The sequence below is a fragment of the Cherax quadricarinatus genome, chromosome 9, assembly GCF_038502225.1.
Source record: "Cherax quadricarinatus isolate ZL_2023a chromosome 9, ASM3850222v1, whole genome shotgun sequence".
NCBI lineage: Eukaryota > Metazoa > Arthropoda > Malacostraca > Decapoda > Parastacidae > Cherax > Cherax quadricarinatus.
Genome location: NC_091300.1, coordinates 29,320,507 through 29,342,270, shown reverse-complemented (window position 1 = coordinate 29,342,270; position 21,764 = coordinate 29,320,507). Strand labels below are relative to the sequence as shown.

The following is a 21,764-nucleotide window of genomic DNA, read 5'->3' as shown; positions in this document are numbered from 1 at the left end:
GCAGTTAGGGTAAGATATAAACAGCTATTGGAGGATAGATGGGCTAATGAGAGCATAGGCAATGGGGTCGAAGAGGTATGGGGTAGGTTTAAAAATGTAGTGTTAGAGTGTTCAGCAGAAGTTTGTGGTTACAGGAAAGTGGGTGCAGGAGGGAAGAGGAGCGATTGGTGGAATGATGATGTAAAGAGAGTAGTAAGGGAGAAAAAGTTAGCATATGAGAAGTTTTTACAAAGTAGAAGTGATGCAAGGAGGGAAGAGTATATGGAGAAAAAGAGAGAAGTTAAGAGAGTGGTGAAGCAATGTAAAAAGAGAGCAAATGAGAGAGTGGGTGAGATGTTATCAACAAATTTTGTTGAAAATAAGAAAAAGTTTTGGAGTGAGATTAACAAGTTAAGAAAGCCTAGAGAACAAATGGATTTGTCAGTTAAAAATAGGAGAGGAGAGTTATTAAATGGAGAGGTAGAGGTATTGGGAAGATGGAAGGAATATTTTGAGGAATTGTTAAATGTTGATGAAGATAGGGAAGCTGTGATTTCGTGTATAGGGCAAGGAGGAATAACATCTTGTAGGAGTGAGGAAGAGCCAGTTGTGAGTGTGGGGGAAGTTTGTGAGGCAGTAGGTAAAATGAAAGGGGGTAAGGCAGCCGGGATTGATGGGATAAAGATAGAAATGTTAAAAGCAGGTGGGGATATAGTTTTGGAGTGGTTAGTGCAATTATTTAATAAATGTATGGAAGAGGGTAAGGTACCTAGGGATTGGCAGAGAGCATGCATAGTTCCTTTGTATAAAGGCAAAGGGGATAAAAGAGAGTGCAAAAATTATAGGGGGATAAGTCTGTTGAGTGTACCTGGTAAAGTGTATGGTAGAGTTATAATTGAAAGAATTAAGAGTAAGACGGAGAATAGGATAGCAGATGAACAAGGAGGCTTTAGGAAAGGTAGGGGGTGTGTGGACCAGGTGTTTACAGTGAAACATATAAGTGAACAGTATTTAGATAAGGCTAAAGAGGTCTTTGTGGCATTTATGGATTTGGAAAAGGCGTATGACAGGGTGGATAGGGGGGCAATGTGGCAGATGTTGCTAGTGTATGGTGTAGGAGGTAGGTTACTGAAAGCAGTGAAGAGTTTTTACGAGGATAGTGAGGCTCAAGTTAGAGTATGTAGGAAAGAGGGAAATTTTTTCCCAGTAAAAGTAGGCCTTAGACAAGGATGTGTGATGTCACCGTGGTTGTTTAATATATTTATAGATGGGGTTGTAAGAGAAGTAAATGCGAGGGTCTTGGCAAGAGGCGTGGAGTTAAAAGATAAAGAATCACACACAAAGTGGGAGTTGTCACAGCTGCTCTTTGCCGATGACACTGTGCTCTTGGGAGATTCTGAAGAGAAGTTGCAGAGATTGGTGGATGAATTTGGTAGGGTGTGCAAAAGAAGAAAATTAAAGGTGAATACAGGAAAGAGTAAGGTTATGAGGATAACAAAAAGATTAGGTGATGAAAGATTGAATATCAGATTGGAGGGAGAGAGTATGGAGGAGGTGAACGTATTCAGATATTTGGGAGTGGACGTGTCAGCGGATGGGTCTATGAAAGATGAGGTGAATCATAGAATTGATGAGGGAAAAAGAGTGAGTGGTGCACTTAGGAGTCTGTGGAGACAAAGAACTTTGTCCTTGGAGGCAAAGAGGGGAATGTATGAGAGTATAGTTTTACCAACGCTCTTATATGGGTGTGAAGCGTGGGTGATGAATGTTGCAGCGAGGAGAAGGCTGGAGGCAGTGGAGATGTCATGTCTGAGGGCAATGTGTGGTGTGAATATAATGCAGAGAATTCGTAGTTTGGAAGTTAGGAGGAGGTGCGGGATTACCAAAACTGTTGTCCAGAGGGCTGAGGAAGGGTTGTTGAGGTGGTTCGGACATGTAGAGAGAATGGAGCGAAACAGAATGACTTCAAGAGTGTATCAGTCTGTAGTGGAAGGAAGGCGGGGTAGGGGTCGGCCTAGGAAGGGTTGGAGGGAGGGGGTAAAGGAGGTTTTGTGTGCGAGGGGCTTGGACTTCCAGCAGGCATGCGTGAGCGTGTTTGATAGGAGTGAATGGAGACAAATGGTTTTTAATACTTGACGTGCTGTTGGAGTGTGAGCAAAGTAACATTTATGAAGGGATTCAGGGAAACCGGCAGGCCGGACTTGAGTCCTGGAGATGGGAAGTACAGTGCCTGCACTCTGAAGGAGGGGTGTTAATGTTGCAGTTTAAAAACTGTAGTGTAAAGCACCCTTCTGGCAAGACAGTGATGGAGTGAATGATGGTGAAAGTTTTTCTTTTTCGGGCCACCCTGCCTTGGTGGGAATCGGCCGGTGTGATAATAAAATAAAAAAAAATCCATTTGTTCCCTAGGCTTTCTTAACTTGTTTAACTCACTCCAAAATTTTTTCTTATTTTCATTAAAATTCCTTGACAGTGCCTCTCCCACTCTATCATCCGATCTCCTTTTGCACTCTCTCACCACTCTCTTCACCTTTCTTTTACTCTCCATATACTCTACTCTTCTTATAACACTTCTGCTTTGTAAATACCTCTCATAAGGTACCTTTTTCTCTTTTATCACATCCTTTACATCATCATTCCACCAATCACTCCTCTTTCCTCCTGCACCCACCCTCCTATAACCACAAACTTCTGCCCCACATTCTAATAACTGCATTTTTAAAACTATTCCAACCCTCTTCAACCCCCCACTACTCATACCTGCACCAGTCCACCTTTCTGCTAATAGTTGCTTTTATTTTGCCCGAACTTCCTCCTCCCTTAGTTTATACACTTTCACCTCCCTCTTTCTTGTTGTTGCCATTTTCCTCTTTTCCCATCTACCTCTTACTCTAACTGTAGCTACAACTAGATAATGATCCGATATGTCAGTTGCCCCTCTATAAACGTGTACATCCTGGAGCCTACCCATCAACCTTTTATCCACCAGTACATAATCTAACAAACTTTCATTACATGCTACATCATACCTTGTATATTTATTTATCCTCTTTTTCATAAAATATGTATTACTTATTACCAAATTTCTTTCTACACATAGCTCAATTAAAGGCTCCCCATTTTCATTTACCCCTGGCACCCCAAATTTACCTACTACTCCCTCCACAACATTTTTTTCCCACTTTAGCATTAAAATCCCCAACCACAAGTACTCTCACACTTAGTTCAAAACTCCCCACGCAATTACTCAACATTTCCCAAAATCTCTCTCTCTCTCCTCTATACTTCTCTCTTCCCCAGGTGCATAAACGCTTACAATAACCCACTTCTCACATCCAACCTTTATTTTACTCCACATAATCCTTGAATTAATACATTTATAGTCCCTCTTTTCCTGCCATAGCTTACCCTTCAACTTTATTGCTACTTCTTCTTTAGTTTAGATCTAACTCTATTAGAAACCCCTGACCTAATCCCATAAATTCCTCTCCACTGAAACTCACCCACCCCCTTCAGATTTGTTTCACTTAAAGCTAGGATATCCAGCTTCTTCTCATTCATAACGTCCACAATCATCTCTTTCTTATCATTTGCACAACATCCACTCACATTCAAACTTCCCACTTTGACAATTTTCTTCTTATTCTTTTTAGTAATTTTTACAGGAAAAGGGGTTACTAGCCCATTGTTCCCAGCATTTTAGTTGACTTTTACAACACGCATGGCTTACGGAGGAAAGATTCTTATTTCACTTCCCCATGGATATAAAAGGAAAAGTAATTAGAACAAGAACTAAGATAAAATCAAAGAAAGCTCAGATGAGTGTGTATAAATAAACGTGTATATTGATGTTTAGTGTGACCTAAGTGTAAGTAGAAGTAGCAAGACGTACCTGTAATCTTGCATATTTATGAGACAGACAAAAGACACCAGCAATCCTACCATCATGTAAAACAATTACAGGCTTTCGTTTTACACTCACTTGGCAGAACGGAAGTACCTCCCTGGGTGGTTGCTGTCTACCAACCTACTGTCTACGAAGCATATATAAAGATATATAACATATCCCTCCAAACTGCCAATATCCCAAACCCCTCCTTTAAAGTGCAGGCAGTGTACTCCCCATTGGCTGCACTTTAAAGGAGGGGTTTGGGATATAAAATGCAAGTGTAAATTAAAAAAAATTAGAAGAGGCAATTTCTATTAATAACCAATTTTAATCCTGTATATCTCTAAGCATCAACAAACAGACCTACCCAGATCATCAGTTCTGTTACCCCAAGCATCAAAGGCTCGAACATAAGGCTGGCTGAGTTCACATTCCCTTCCTAAGGGGTATATATCTGTTACTGCCCTATGACCAAAGCGAATCAAGTCAGCCCATACAGCGTTGTGGACCTAAAATGGAGATAATTTCATATTACTTTTCAAAACCTTTAAGTACAATACATACAGAAATACATTTTTTTTTCTTTTTTTTTCAACAAACTGGCCATATCCCACCAAGGTAGTGGTGACCTAAAAAGAAAAATGAAACTTTTTCTTTTTAAATATAGTAATGCATACAGAAGGGGTTACTAGCCCCATTCCTGGTATTTTAGTCGCCTCTTATGACACACATGGCTTACGGAGGAAGAATTCTATTCCACTTCCCCATGGAGATAAGAGGAATTAAACAAGAATAAGAACTAGTAAGAAAATAGAAGAAAACCCAGAGGGGTGTGTATATATATGCTTGTACATGTTAGAGTAAGAGGTAGATGGGAAAAGAGGAAGGTGGCAACAACAAGTAAGAGGGAGGTGAAAGTGTATAAACTAAGGGAGGAGGAAGTTCGGGTGAGATATAAGCGACTATTGGCAGAAAGGTGGGCTAGTGCAAAGATGAGTAGTGGGGGGGTTGAAGAGGGTTGGAATAGTTTTAAAAATGCAGTATTAGAATGTGGGGCAGAAGTTTGTGGTTATAGGAGGGTGGGGGCAGGAGGAAAGAGGAGTGATTGGTGGAATGATGAAGTAAAGGGTGTGATAAAAGAGAAAAAGGTAGCTTATGAGAGGTTTTTACAAAGCAGAAGTGTTATAAGAAGAGCAGAGTATATGGAGAGTAAAAGAAAGGTAAAGAGAGTGGTGAGAGAGTGCAAAAGGAGAGCAGATGATAGAGTGGGAGAGGCACTGTCAAGAAATTTTAATGAAAATAAGAAAAAATTTTGGAGTGAGTTAAACAAGTTAAGAAAGCCTAGGGAAAATATGGATTTGTCAGTTAAAAACAGAGTAGGGGAGTTAGTAGATGGGGAGATGGAGGTATTGGGTAGATGGCGAGAATATTTTGAGGAACTTTTAAATGTTAAGGAAGAAACAGAGGCAGTAATTTCATGCACTGGTCAGGGAGGTATACCATCTTTTAGGAGTGAAGAAGAGCAGAATGTAAGTGTGGGGGAGGTACGTGAGGCATTACGTAAAATGAAAGGGGGTAAAGCAGCTGGAACTGATGGGATCATGACAGAAATGTTAAAAGCAGGGGGGGATATAGTGTTGGAGTGGTTGGTACTTTTGTTTAATAAATGTATGAAAGAGGGGAAGGTACCTAGGGATTGGCGGAGAGCATGTATAGTCCCTTTATATAAAGGGAAAGGGGACAAAAGAGACTGTAAAAATTATAGAGGAATAAGCTTACTGAGTATACCAGGAAAAATTAGTGTACGGTAGGGTTATAATTGAAAGAATTAGAGGCAAGACAGAATGTAGGATTGCGGATGAGCAAGGAGGTTTTAGAGTGGGTAGGGGATGTGTAGATCAGGTGTTTACATTGAAGCATATATGTGAACAGTATTTAGATAAAGATAGGGAAGTTTTTATTGCATTTATGGATTTAGAAAAGGCATATGATAGAGTGGATAGAGGAGCAATGTGGCAGATGTTGCAAGTATATGGAATAGGTGGTAAGTTATTAAATGCTGTAAAGAGTTTTTATGAGGATAGTGAGGCTCAGGTTAGGGTGTGTAGAAGAGAGGGAGACTACTTCCCGGTAAAAGTAGGTCTTAGACAGGGATGTGTAATGTCACCATGGTTGTTTAATATATTTATAGATGGGGTTGTAAAGGAAGTAAATGCTAGGGTGTTTGGGAGAGGGGTGGGATTAAATTATGGGGAATCAAATTCAAAATGGGAATTGACACAGTTACTTTTTGCTGATGATACTGTGCTTATGGGAGATTCTAAAGAAAAATTGCAAAGGTTAGTGGATGAGTTTGGGAATGTGTGTAAAGGTAGAAAGTTGAAACTGAACATAGAAAAGAGTAAGGTGATGAGGGTGTCAAATGATTTAGATAAAGAAAAATTGGATATCAAATTGGGGAGGAGGAGTATGGAAGAAGTGAATGTTTTCAGATACTTGGGAGTTGACGTGTCGGCGGATGGATTTATGAAGGATGAGGTTAATCATAGAATTGATGAGGGAAAAAAGGTGAGTGGTGCGTTGAGGTATATGTGGAGTCAAAAAACGTTATCTATGGAGGCAAAGAAGGGAATGTATGAAAGTATAGTAGTACCAACACTCTTATATGGGTGTGAAGCTTGGGTGGTAAATGCAGCAGCGAGGAGACGGTTGGAGGCAGTGGAGATGTCCTGTTTAAGGGCAATGTGTGGTGTAAATATTATGCAGAAAATTCGGAGTGTGGAAATTAGGAGAAGGTGTGGAGTTAATAAAAGTATTAGTCAGAAGGCAGAAGAGGGGTTGTTAAGGTGGTTTGGTCATTTAGAGAGAATGGATCAAAGTAGAATGACATGGAAAGTATATAAATCTATAGGGGAAGGAAGGCGGGGTAGGGGTCGTCCTCGAAAGGGTTGGAGAGAGGGGGTAAAGGAGGTTTTGTGGGTAAGGGGCTTGGACTTCCAGCAAGCGTGCGTGAGCGTGTTAGATAGGAGTGAATGGAGACGAATGGTACTTGGGACCTGACGATCTGTTGGAGTGTGAGCAGGGTAATATTTAGTGAAGGGATTCAGGGAAACCGGTTATTTTCATATAGTCGGACTTGAGTCCTGGAAATGGGAAGTACAATGCCTGCACTTTAAAGGAGGGGTTTGGGATATTGGCAGTTTGGAGGGATATGTTGTGTATCTTTATATGTGTATGCTTCTAGACTGTTGTATTCTGAGCACCTCTGCAAAAACAGTGATAATGTGCGAGTGTGGTGAAAGTGTTGAATGATGATGAAAGTATTTTCTTTTTGGGGATTTTCTTTCTTTTTTGGGTCACCCTGCCTCGGTGGGATACGGCCGACTTGTTTAAAAAAAAAAAAAAAAAAAACATGTATGTATAGTGTGTCATAAGTGTAAGCAGAAATAGCAAGACATACCTGAAACCTTGCAGAAATACAATTATACAAGATAAATTGTAGTACTGTACTCTATCAAGTACTTCAGTGTATTTATAAAGACTATTATACAGTTTTCAGATTTATGCTCAGCATCAATAACTAGCCTACAGTTACAACACCAGAAGAATTATAAAAACAAAAAAAAAAAAAAAACAGCAATTATTTCCTATGACACTTGATTTTCCTGCAGTAGGAAATTAATATGTCTAATGTCGCATGGGAAAATACATAGTATCCTTTTACAGTACAGGTCAGTCATCATTAATCTGGCATCATTGGGACCTGTAGTGTGCCGGATTAGTGAGATTGCTGGATAAAAGAGTGGTTAGGTTAGAAAACACTTAATTAACCTATCAATAGAAACTCTGCTATATCTTCCTAATTTTCATCACTGCTTTCTCCTCCACTGGCTTCCTGCTGTGGATTTACAACCATCTGCACAATTTCTGAGTCAGTGTAATGATGAAATTTGAAATTATGCTAGCCAAAATTAATGCTGGATTACTGATGGAACTGGATAACTGACTGCTGGATTAGTGATGGCCGACCTGTACAAGTACAACACTGATTTACAAGCAACAGATCATCCGGCACCTCTCTTAGCTCGGACAAAATTATAAGACTACTTTTTTTGCCAAAAAGAGTTTACCTGGCAGCCATAGACAGCATTGTACATAGTGTGTATGCTCACTTATATTGTTTACCCTACAGCTGCTGATGGTGATCCATTGATTCTGTGTAATTCTTAACATATTTTACTAACATTAAATAACCCTTCTGGCACCCTTCTGGCAAGACAGTGATGGAGTGAATGATGGTGAAAGTTTTTCTTTTTCGGGCCACCCTGCCTTGGTGGGAATCGGCCAGTGTGATAATAAATAAATAATAAATAACCCTAGATATGGATTAATGATTAATTCAGCAGCTCCAGTAAAATTCTAAAATTTACCACTTAGGAGTAGTAATACTGTAACATTCTTTGTAAGTACAGTAATCAATAAACCTGTTTCATTTATGCTAATGTTTAATTTAAGTTTCCAACAGACCATGGAGGGTCAGAGGTGTATTATTGAATTATTATTATATGACCTCTGATGGTCCAGCAAAACCGATATACATCAGCAAAGTCTAGGAACCAAGGGTGTCCAAAAATCGATGATGTGTCTGAATTATAAAATACTGAAATTGAATCTACTTTCTTTTCCTTATTTTACTAATGCCACTTGTAAATTAACATGCTGTGGGTAACCTTGCTTCCGACTATATACTGTACAGCCATGTTTAATGATGAATTTAATCTGAAGCTTCTCTTGAATTAGTTAAAAAAGATTAGGTACAGCTTAGCATTTCAGTAAGAATTTGAAAGACAATCAATAAAAAATTTTCTCGGCATAACGCTTTATAATTTTTAAATTCTGTAAAACACTGGAAAAAAAAAAATACTAATTGAGCAGTTAAGGATTTACTAAGACTAGGCTATCATCTTAAATTACCAGACAAAGTGTCTAAAAAATTTTACAAAACTGAAAAAGAAGCTTAAGAATTGTTCTATCCTATTAGGCTCTGCTATAGAGACAAGTGGAACTTCTCAAGAAAAATTCATAAATAAAACCAAATTAGTAAAATAAAACAAAATTGTTAATTCAGTTTAATAATTGGCTTGGAAATTTTTTTGGCAAGATCAAGTACAGTGGTACCCCGAGTTTTGAACTTTCTTCATTCCATTAGTCTGTTTCAGACCCCCAAAAATACACTTACAAAAGCACTGACAATAATACACTTACATAATTGGTCGAGGTGGGAGCAGTTCGAAACTCGGGGTACCACTGTATTTTCATGTTTCTCCAAGCATAATATATTTAACAAACTAAATCATAATTTCAATTTTAACAAAAACAACCCCTCCCCCCAAACTTCCTCAAAGGCCTTGTTGCCAGTGAGGAGCTTTTGATCCAAGGAATTGAACATATCCATCTTCCCTCGAATCAGACCTGATTGCCTCCCATTTCTCAAAGTGTTGTATAATCCCTATGGGTTTAGCATTTCCCAATGAATGTAATAACAACAATAACAATAAGCTACTATACTTACTTCCTTCGGGAAAATCTGAGTTAAATAGGATGTAAGAAATGCATTATTAGCAAAAATATTCTCCTGGTGTGGTGGAGTCTGAGTGAAGAGACCAAGTTTTGCCCTGGAAAACTGAATGCGGAGTCTCTGCTTAAGATCCTCTGTTGAAAGCAGATCTGACATCTTTGTTTCACCTACAAAATAAAATATCATGGTTTAGGAGATTAAAATACATTTACAACTTCATTAAAATATGTAATGTACACCTAGGCAGTAGGTTGGAAAACAGCAACCACCCAGGGAAGTAATACCGTCCAGCCAAGCGAGTGTGAAACAGAAACCTGTAATTGTTGTACATGAGGGTAGGATTTCTGGTGTCTTTTTCTGTCTCATAAACATGCAGAATAACAAGTATATCTTGCTACTTCTACTTATACTAAGGTCATCCCACACATGTACATACATACACACATACATACATGCACATACACAGCCATCTGGGTTTTCTTCTATTTTCTTAATAATTCTTGATCTTCTTTATTTCCTCTTATCTCCATGGGGAAGTGGAAAAATTCTTCCTCCGTAAGATGCAACTATAATGCCGGGAGCAAGGGGCTAGTAATCCCTTCTCCTGTATAAATTACTAAATGTTTCTTTAAAGAAAGGCTTTTTTTCTTTTTGGATCACCCTGCTTTGGTGGGATATGGCCAGTTTGTTGAAAAAAGTAATGTACAATATACTGTTCTCCATTTGCAATTCAACATTAGTCTATATATTCTATAGAGATAGAATCTTATTCATTATTGAATAATGTAATGAATGCCTTTAAGTATACGGATGGATTAGGATCCCTCAATAAAAAATCACAAGTTATTGCACACAGAGTGGTAGAGGTTTGATCTTCAGTCCTTTACCCACGACACTCACGCTATGTAATCATAATAAGTATAAATTAGAATAAATATACAAAATAATGGAGGCAATCAGCCAGAGAGTTTTGGATAATAAGTGTTTGAATAAGAGGCATAAAAACAAAAAGGTATAGATGGAAGTTGAAAACCCAGATGAGTTACATGAATGTTAGGAAATTCTTCTCCAGCCTAAATAAAGTAAAAATGTGAATCAAGTTAGGAGAATAAGTGATAGAAGTTAACTTCATACATAGATGTAGGGGCAAATTAAATAGGTCCTAACATTAAGAACCAACAAAGCAATTCAACTGTAAGGTAAAAGGAGGGACTTGGAGCTCAGACTCCCCAGAATCACATTGGTCAGGACTACAAGGCTTGTGCTATGAAGGAAGGCTGAACAACTTAGATCTGTTATTCTGGGAGAAATGCAAAACATCGTAAAAAACTGGCACTATCCCCCGATTCCTTAAATCAACCTTGATTGCCACTTCCATTACCCCAGGTACTATATGACCCCTATGGAGTTAGTAATCCCTCTCCATATGTAATAATGCAGTGGAACCTCGGTACTTGAACTTAATTCATTCCAGAAGGCTGTTCGAGTACCAATTTGTTCAAGTTCCGAATGAATTTTTCCCATAAGGAATAATGTAAATTAGATTAATCCATTTCAGACCCCCAAAAATACACTTAGAGTGATTTTGCAGTGTATTTTGTATGGTATCTATGATTGTATTCTCGTTTTCTTTGTCCCATTTGATAGAATGAAAGACATATTACAGAAATAGTGATGATTTGGAATGGTTTACAGACTAAAAATACCTTGAAATTAAGATCAAAGTAGTGGAAATGTTTGATTTTTGTTGATGTTTAAGAAATATAATGTTGTGTAATTATGCTAATATTAGTAATAAAGGTTATCTATCACATTTATTCCAACTTCATAGCAGAAACACGATAGATAACCTAGACGCACAATAAAGTCTCCAAAATTAATAATAAAAGCCATATTGTATGGAGAGGTGGGGGCCGTGTTCACATCAGGGGATACATGCTCTGACCAATTTTCTTTTTGGCTGGCTGTTATCCCTAATCTTCTTAGGCCCCATAATGACTTTTTTCTTTTAACACATCAGCCATTTCCCACCAATGCAGGGTGACTCAAAAAGAAAGAAAAACACAAAATGAAAGAAAAAAAGAAAAAATATAAAAAAACAAAACACCAAAAAATACGAAGAAACATGAAATAGTTTACAGTGAAGTTCAGTGGAGTTCAGGACTGAGCGACAGCTGCAGGGAGACTGACACACATGTTCTGGCAGGTCGTGTTTGTTTGGTTGAGTGCCAAGCCAATGGTTGACTATCAAGCGATTTTTTTTTTACCAAACAAAGTGTTCGAGTATCAAATTGTTCGAGTAAAGAGCTGTTCGAGTACCAAGGCTCCATTGTGCTATCTTTTCAATCATATTACCGTGACAATCATTTAAACATTTAAATTTAGGGGAAAAATACAAAACACCATGGGAACTTTCCCTCTGCCTTGTAGCCAGTCCACAGGTCAGGCTACTGGCCGTATGGAGGAGGCCTAGTCACACTTAATGTACACAACCCCCCATGCCTTAGTTCTCTGTGCAAACAAATCCCACACTATACGTATTCAGTTCTGTGCTAGTGAATCAATGTCTGATTTTTTCATCATCATATCTCATGTCTGGATAGTAACCATGGCACTAACAGGATTGTGAGTGATGCTAGAAGTGGCAAGAAGTTCAAATGTGAAAGTCTTGGTGTTTTGAAAAAAGAGACAGTAGATAAGCTTAATGGTAAATGTGTGGTGGGGATATCATGAGCCTATGGTCTCAATGAACCATCAGTTTGTCTAATTAAAATGAAAGAGAAGATAAGAGCTTGTGCAATGAGTAATGCAAGTTGTGACTTGATCACAACAGATAAATATGACAAAAAATGACTGAGTGAGTGGATTGAACAGAAAACTAAGAAAGATGCATCACTTAACTTCATCTTAATAAGGGAAAAAGCTAATTAGAGTACAGGCTGGCAATCAGTTATCCGGGTTCATCAGTAATCCGGCACTAATTTTGGATAGCATAATTTCAAATTTCATCATTATACTGACTCAAATCATTATACTGACTCAAATTTCATCATTATACTAACTCAAATTTCATCATTATACTGACTCAGAAATTGTGCAAATGGTTGTAAATCCACAGTAGCAAGCCAGTGGAGGAGAAAGCAGTGATGAAAATGAGGAAGATGTAGCAGAGAGTGTCTCTGTTGATAGGTTAATTAAGTGTATTCTAACCTAACCACTCTGTAATCTGACAAACTCACTAATCCGGCACACTACAGTGATGGCCGACCTGTACTATGAAAACAACATGCAATGAAGAAGGAAGATCTGAACAAGAATGAGTGTTTAATACAGGCTGGTTCCACAAGTTCAAATTGTGCAACTTGTTGCATAATACAGTGGACCCCCGCCTTACGATATTAATTCATTCCAGGAGTCTGTTCAGGTGCCGTTACCGAACGAATTTGTTCCCATAAGGAATATTGTAAATTAGATTAGTCCGTTTCAGACCCCCAAAAATACATGTACAAAATCACTTACAAAAATACACTTACATAATTGTTCAAGTTGGGAGCTGATCATAAGGCGGGGGTCCACTGTATTAAGTTTTCTGGTGAAAGTGCTACAGGTGACCACATGGCTGCAGGGAATTTCCCTGCTGAACTGGAGGAAATTATTTCTGAGAGGGGCTATGAGCTACAGCAAGTGTTTAATGTTGATGCAACAAGACTGTATTGGAAGAAGATGCTATCAAGAATTTACATCAGTCCACCAGGATTCAAGGCAGCAAAGAATCACTTCAGCATCCTCTGTGCGGTAATGTATCAGGCAATTTTAAGGTGGACCCCCGACATTCGATATTAATCCATTCCTGAGAGCTCATCGAATGTCGAAAATATCGAAAGTTGAATTAATTTTCCCCATAAGAAATAATGGAAATCAAATTAATCCATGCAAGACACCCAAAAGTATGAAAAAAAAATTTTACCACATGAAATATTAAGTTTAATGCAATAGAATAATTACAATAACAACAATAACAATAGATTAATAATGGTTGATTGGGGTTTACTATACAACCTGGCCAGCTCCGACACACGCACTTCACTTTTGTACTTTGCAATTATCTCTTTCTTCATTTCAATAGTCATTAGCACCTTTGGCACTAGAAGCTTTCTTGGGGGCCCATGGTTACTTATTTTGCAGAAACAAGCACCAAAAACAGTGATAATATGGATAATATGGAATGTACCGAATGTATCCTTAGATGCGCGCACACTGGCTGGCTTGTAAACACTGGCACACACGGGGCAGTTCAGGCCACACGTGGACACGTCTCGTGCGAATCGTATCGAATAGCGGGTTTTCAATCGAATGTCGAGGCGAAATTTTTGTGTTAAAATGCATCGAATGTCGGATTTATCGAATGTCGATGCCATCGAATGTCGGGGGTCCACTGTATTTAGATGTCAAGCCAGTCAGCATAGATGACAGAGAAATTATATACAGCCTCTCCTCATTTAGTAACGCAGTATGTATTTGGTTACCAACGACTCGGACTTACTACAGGCTCTCTGACCAGTATGCATACCTAAATACATAATGTATATAAGAGATGATTTCCTCTATTCTGTTTATTACAATATGCATTACACTACTGAAAAAACATTTAAAAATATACTAAAAATGCTATAAATGGTACAAAGGTGACATAAAACAATATCAAAGATGGTTGACACAAACCCACTACCATTAAAGTATGCTCCTTGCTTAGCAGCGAATTTGTTTACCACTGTGGTTTTAGGAATGGAACTCTGTCGTTAAGTGGAACAGAATTCTTCCTCCATAAGCCAAGCGTGTCATAAGAGGCGACTAAAATACCAGGAGCAAGGGGCTAGTAACCCCATCTCCTGTATACATTACTAAAATTATAAAGAGAAACTTTCATTTTTCTTTTTGAGCCACCCTGCTTTGGTGGGATATGGCTGGTGCGTTGAAAGAAAGAAGTAGTATCACTTTATTCCAGTGTAGCAAGAACCTTGCTTTCAAGGTTGCCTTCTCTCTTGATAATTCTAGTACTCATCCAGAACTCTTAGTGGATGTGCATTGGCATGTAATACAGTGGTACCTCGGGTTACGAACTTAATTCGTTCCAGAAAGCTGTTCGAGTGCCGATAGTGAACAAATTTGCTCCCCTATGGAATAATAACATTAGATTAATCCGTTTCAGACCCCCAAAAATACACTTACAAAAGCGTTACAAAAAAACACTTACATAACTGTTCGAGTTGGGAGCTGTTTATATCCCGAGGTACCACTGCACTTGTGTTTTTACCACCAATAAAAAAATCTTAGTACAACAATTGGATCATGGAATCATTGTGTAACTACACACAAATTGTGATGCAGAAAATTGTTGCAGCAATGGATGCTGACTTAGCTTGGAGTACCACATTTCTGGCTTAAATTTAACAATGTAGATGCCATCAGCTACATCAAAAGTGCATAGAACAAAGTTCACCAATCAACATTAAATGAAGGATGGGGAAAATTATGGCCTGGAGTGATGAATAATTTCACACATTTTCCCTCTGTTGAGAGTCGGGCACAGGAAGATGTGAATCAGCTCTTAGAAGGTGAACATTAAAATGGTATAAAATACCGACAGGTTGTTAGGTAAGACACATATGCAACAGTTAGGTATCTTTATTGTGAAACGTTTCGCCTACACAGTAGGCTTCTTCAGTCAAGTACAGAAAAGTTGATAGAAGCAGAAGATACTTGAAGACGATGTAATCAGTCCATCACCCTTAAAGTTTTGAGGTGGTCAGTCCCTCAGTCTGGAGAAGAGCATTGTTCCATAGTATGAAACAATATGGAGAAGAAGTGACAGGATGGAGCTTTTTATAGCGCCAAGAGGCTCACTGCCCAGATACAGAGGAGGAAGATAACAGATGAAGATGAGAAAGAAGAACCTGAAGAAAAACAGTGAACATTACAATTGTAATGCGAGCAGTCCCCTATTACTGGTAAAGCTGCAGACATTTTCACTGAAGATTACTAAAGCTAGAAGCACTGCTCTGAAACTGAGTCTGGAGCAGCTGTATAAAGCACTATAGGGTAAAACAAACCAAAGATGCATTACAGAATTCCTCAGTATCCGGTACAACCAAATGACATCACTTCAAGAACTTCAGCCATCCACCTCAACCAATGATCCACAACAAGGCCAGCAAGGCCACACCATACCCCTCTGCACCTTTCGGGCATCAATATATACCAGCAACCAGAATTTAAGATAAGATAAGCATTGTTTTAAACATAATACAGTACATCCCTACATCCAAATACAATTACAATATTATAATTTTTTTTTCTACAATTTTGAGAAGTAAAAAATAATGTTTGCTATGTTTTGTGGGGTTTGACATACATAATCCTTTTTACCCATATGTTCTTCAGTTCATTTTTAATATTTTGACTGTCTTAATCGACCATCAATTGTATATAGAGACACTCCTCACTTAACAACCTACATGTTTAGCGACTGCTCAGCCTTATGACCAGCTCTCCGACCAGTATGCAAACCTAAGTACTGTATATTAGAGCTGATTTCTTCTATTCTGTTTATTACAGTATACAGCACACTACTGCATAAACATTTAAAAATATACTAAAAATTTTATAAATGGTGCAAAGGTGACATTAAAACAATATCTAAAGATGGTTGACACAAATCCCCTACCACGGTAAAAAGCTCTGTTCCACAAGGCACAGAACTCGCTCCCATTTTATTCCTCGCCCTCATTTCTGACATAGACAGAGATGTAAGTCATAGCTCCGTGTCTTCCTCTGTGGATGACACCCTGATTACTATGGCAGTGACCTCCATCAAAGACACCGCGAGACTCCAAGCGACATCAATCAAATCTTCAAATGGGCCACTCAAAACAATATGAAGTTTAACAAGGAGAAATTTCAATTACTCAAATATAGGAAACTTGAGGAAATTAAAAATGTATCAGGGTATACGACAAATTCTAACCATACAATAGAGCGGAAAAGTAATGTGAAGGACGTAGGAGTGATAATGTCAGAGGACCTTGCCTTCAGGGAGCAACAAGGCAATTAATTGTTGCTTTTTTGTTTACCGTCAGATTTCCTTCAGTTTTAGTGCACAAGTCGAAGTATTTTCTCTAGTTACTGTAAATATTTATCAATAAGATACCTCAAACAACAACTGAGAAAACGCTGAGAAAGGACTGATTTACTGAATATGCCCTTTGGCAGGAAGCTTTCCCTATATGGGACAACGTAAGGTTGTTTGGACACTTGGTGCCGAGAGAACAATGCTTATACGAATTTCTCACGGTTTGGTTTCCTCTAAATAACTTATCTTTATTTCACAAAAAAATAAAGTTTGTTAGTTCTTGGAATGTTGCAAAATATCTGCCCTTTACTCCCACATAAATCCCAAAATATTTGGAATATTTCCAAAAATGTACCACCAGTAATTAGAGAAATCATTATTTTACAATTTCTGTGAATATTATTCCACTTAATTAAGTAATAAAGGAGAAATAAAGTGAAATAAGTGAATAAGTTACTTCCAAGATATTGGCCTGCAGCGCCGGCCGGCCCGCCGTCTCGAAAAAAACCAAAAAAAATCGCGAAAATCGCGTTTATTTCGGTGTATTTCTTAGTAAACTGATGTTCTAGTGCAGTTATCCTCTTCAAAACACCGTTTTCTCTTACTCAAAGACGACATGGAGAGGAGTAACTCACTCACATTGAAATATTCCTGGTGGTCTCTCGCCATATTATGGCCTATTTTATTCAGTCTAGAGTATACTTGACGTGCTGTTGGAGTGTGAGCAAAGTAACATTTATGAAGGGATTCAGGGAAACCGGCAGGCCGGACTTGAGTCCTGGAGATGGGAAGTACAGTGCCTGCACTCTGAAGGAGGGGTGTTAATGTTGCAGTTTAAAAACTGTAGTGTAAAGCACCCTTCTGGCAAGACAGTGATGGAGTGAATGATGGTGAAAGTTTTTCTTTTTCGGGCCACCCTGCCTTGGTGGGAATCGGCCAGTGTGATAATAAAAAAAAAAAACAATAAATAGAGTATACATGTATAACATGTTTGTATGTTATTTATAGTGTTAATTATATCATATTAGATCAATTCTGATAGATAAATAAGCCGTAGAGTTGATATATAAGCGTAATAATGAAGTGATTTCTCTTGGCTCTCTCTGGAGCGGGAATACTGCCGAGTGTTCCCAGATGGTTCCTGATTGGCTAGAAGTCTACGTATAAGCTCCGCATACTCTTATATGATGCCAAATAGTCAGTTATTATATTAGAAAGAATAATGCAAGAAAAAGCAATAAAAAACAAGGAAAAAATTCCAAAAAATATATGGGCTATGAGCAGACGCGCTACCCATATCGCCGTCACCATACCTGATATAAATGACTATAATTTCTTGTAGAAACATCGTAGAACATTGATTCTTGTACCACTGTTTTGCCAAAGAGTTAAGCTATTTTTCTATATGAATAACTCAATTTCCATAATTTTTCGATTTTTTTTTTTTTTGAGAGCGCACGGAAAATTGCCTTGTCGCCCCCTTCAAAGACCACAACAATGTATCTACCTCATCTGCTAGGAAAATGGTAGGATGGATAATGAGAACCTTCAAAACTAGGGATGCCAAGCCCATGATGATTCTCTTCAAATTGCTTGTGCTCTCTAGGCTGGAATACTGCTGTACACTAATGGCCCCCTTCAAGACTGGTGACATTGCAGACCTTGAGAGTGTACAAAGAACTTTCACTGCACATATAAGCAAGATAAGGCACCTAAATTACTGGGAACGGTTGAAGGTCCTTGATCTGTATTCCCTGAAACGCAGGCAAGAGAGATACATGATAACAAAAACTTTGAAGGTCCTGGAAGAATTGGTACCAAACCTGTACACAAAAATCACTCCCTATGAAAGCAAAAGTCTTGGCAGGAGATGCAACATTCCCCCAATGAAAAGCAGGGGCGCAACGAGAACATTGAGAGACAACACAATAAGTGTCTGGGGTCCAAGATTGTTCAACTGCCTCCCAGGCTACATAAGGGGGGATTACCAATAGACCCCTGGCTGTCTTTAAGAAGGCACTGGACAGGCACCTAAAGTCAGTACCTGACCAACTAGGCTGTGGTTTTTATGTCAACTTGCGTGTGGCCAGTAGTAACAGCCTGGTTGATCAGACCCTGATCCACCATGAGGCCTGGTCTCAGATCAAGCCATGAGGGCATTGACCCCCAAAACCCTCTCCAGGTAAACTCCAGGTAAACCAGTACAGTATGCTCCTTCCTTAACTACCATTTCGCTTACCGACCTACTCTTAGGAACAGAACTCAGTCATTAAGTGAGGAGTATCTGTACTGTAGACCCATCATAAAATGTTTCTTCAACCAAAGAAGGGGAATAAGCTAGAACTACTAGATAAATGCAAATAAACAATACTGTATATGTACAATAAATAAATAACATGAATAAAGATTTAATAGTGCATTGTTTAAGCATAAAGATCAATTAGTTTGTCAATACAGATTACCTGTGCCTGGCTGAGATGCCAAGTGCTGGGAGCCCTGCGATGTAGTGGTCACCCATTTTACACTGCTGGCTGAGAGGTGCCTCAAAATTACACCCAGTCGATGCTGATGAACAGAAAACATTTTGCCAGATACACGCACTGTATTTGGAACCTAAAAAAAATAATATTTAATTGTTATAACTGCACATGGTATCAAGGGTATGCTATACATGTACTTAAAAAAACTGAGTTATGAAACTTTGAACATTAAACCTGAAAAATATTAAGAGTTCCTGAAAATGTCACAAACACTACAGGCTTATTGTCAAGATATAAGCTATACTGTATATAAATGTAATACAGTATTCTAACAGTGTAATAAATGATTCATCATGTTTAATTTTCAAGAGCATATTTTCAAGTCCCTACATAAAGTATATATTATGGGTAACTAATTGTGCACCACATACTGTACATACTAACCCTCAAAGACCTGTTTTATAAATACCTGAAAGATATGTCCCAATAAGCAAAATAACCTTTCCTGTTTTTCAAGCCTTTGGTACATGTATCATGAAATAAAAGATTATATACAGGTCAGCCATCACTAATCTGGTATCACTGGGGCCTGTAGTGTGCCGGATTATTGAGTTTGCCGGATTACAGAGTAATTAAGCTAGAATGCACTTAATTAACCTATCAGTAGAGACTCTTTCTGCTACATCGTCCTCATTTTCATCATGGTTTTCTCCAGTGGATTTACAACCATCTGCACAATTTCTGAGTCAGTATAATGATGAAATTATGCTAGCTGAAATTAGTGCCGGATTACTGATGGAACCAGATAACTGATTGCCTTAATCACTAAAATGAAAAATAACTGAATTATTATAGTCTTAACTTGTAAAAGATAAAAATTCCTTTTCTTACCATTTAGCAAACCCTTTCTAATATAGTTAATAAGAGGAATAATAATAAATAATAATAATAATCATTATTTCTATAAGCACATGTACAAGGTATACAGGTCTAGCTAACATCAATGACATACTACTACATGGAAAGCCCTTTGTTATAAGAACATAAGAACATAAGAACGAAGGAACACTGCAGAAGGCCTACTGGCCCATGCGAGGCAGGTCCAAGTCTCCTGCCGGCTTAAGCCAATGCACCCAACCTAGTCAGGTCAGGTCACATTGACTTAAGGGAGGAACACGGCAACCGACCTGTTAGCACAAGCTATCAGGTCTAACTCACACCCACCCACATCTACTCATGTATTTATCCAACCTATTTTTAAAGCTACACAACGTTCTGGCCTCTATAACGGTACTTGGGAGTTTGTTCCACTCATCCACAACTCTATTACCAAACCAGTACTTTCCTATATCCTTCCTGAATCTGAATTTTTCCAACTTAAAACCATTGCTGCGAGTCCTGTCTAGGCTAGATATTTTCAGCACACTATTTACATCCCCTTTATTTATTCCTGTCTTCCACTTATACACCTCAATCATATCCCCCCTAATTCTACGTCTTTCTAGAGAGTGCAGTTTCAGGGCCCTTAGTCTATCCTCATAGGGAAGGTTTCTGATACATGGGATCATCTTTGTCATCCTCCTTTGTACATTTTCCAGAGAATTTATATCCATTCTGTAATACGGTGACCAAAACTGTGCAGCATAATCTAAATGAGGCCTAACCAAGGATGTATAGAGTTGAAGAACAACCTGAGGACTCCTATTATTTATGCTTCTTGATATGAAGCCAAGGATTCTATTAGCTTTATTATGCAGAGCATTTTGAGCAAATTAGGTTAATTTTGTCTAAGGATGCGACCCACACCAGTTGACTAACACTCAGGTACCCATTTTACTGATGGATGAACATTGGACAGCAGGTATCTCAAGGAAGCATGCCCTAATGTTTCTAGCCGTACTAGGAATCGAACCCCAGGCCACAGTGTGTGAGCTGTGTGTGCTAGCAGTCAAGCTATAAGAAGAGGCACTACTACATCAGAGGCTAGTTTCCCACGGGCATTTCAAACTTAAGAGGTCAGAACATGTGACACAATGTTTCATCTCCCTGTTCTCTATTAATCATAACTTCTGAATAAAGTATTGCTGTTATTAGATTAGGATGATTTCCTGAAGGGTGCTGTTGGCACTATGGTGGCAGTGCTGCAAATAAGGTAACTGGTGGCATGTACTGTTAGAAACAGTGGTGTCTAGGGACTTGTGACAGCAGGATAGCTGATGCTCCTATGGTGAGCCATGTCAGCATTAACTACTGGCTTACCAGTGCTAGACTCTCTGATCTAAATTCCAGGTAAGACATAAATGGTGCCATGCTGAAAGGGCCAGAATGGCACTTGTCTGATCTGCCATGGAGTGGAAAATGGCTCCATTACTGTCAAACACTGACCTGCCAAATAGACCACCAATGCAAGAAAATGGCTACCAACAGGAAAGCCTTGAAGTTCAATTTGACTGTAGATGTTACCTGTATACTCCTCAAAATACTCCATAAGGAAAACTGAATTAAGAAAGATATCTATCCCACAGTATGAATTCTGCTGGGCATGTCAACTGAATTTGATACGAATGTTAGCCATCACCTTAAGATTTGAAAACGCTTCAGTCTACACAAAATCCTGTACACAGAGCAGTTGAAATGGAACATTTAATTTATGAGAAGTAACCTCATAACCACCAAAGACAAATGAGGATGGTAAAGACTGATGCTGCT

The 21,764-nt window shown here is 38.6% G+C and overlaps 1 protein-coding gene across 1 annotated transcript in view; it reads right to left on the bottom strand.

Moving 5' to 3' along the window:
- Window positions 1–19,216, bottom strand: part of LOC128685950 (acyl-CoA dehydrogenase family member 11) — a 77,815-nt gene extending 58,599 nt beyond the window's left edge. Inside the window, exons 1-3 of the mRNA XM_070083374.1 lie at window positions 19,038–19,216; window positions 9,441–9,613; window positions 4,236–4,377 (exon numbers count right to left, since the gene is read on the bottom strand). Of these exons, the coding sequence (XP_069939475.1) occupies window positions 4,236–4,377; window positions 9,441–9,613; window positions 19,038–19,158 (436 nt within the window). The 5' untranslated portion in view covers window positions 19,159–19,216. The remainder of the gene's footprint in view (window positions 1–4,235; window positions 4,378–9,440; window positions 9,614–19,037) is intronic.
- Window positions 19,217–21,764: the final 2,548 nt, after the last annotated feature.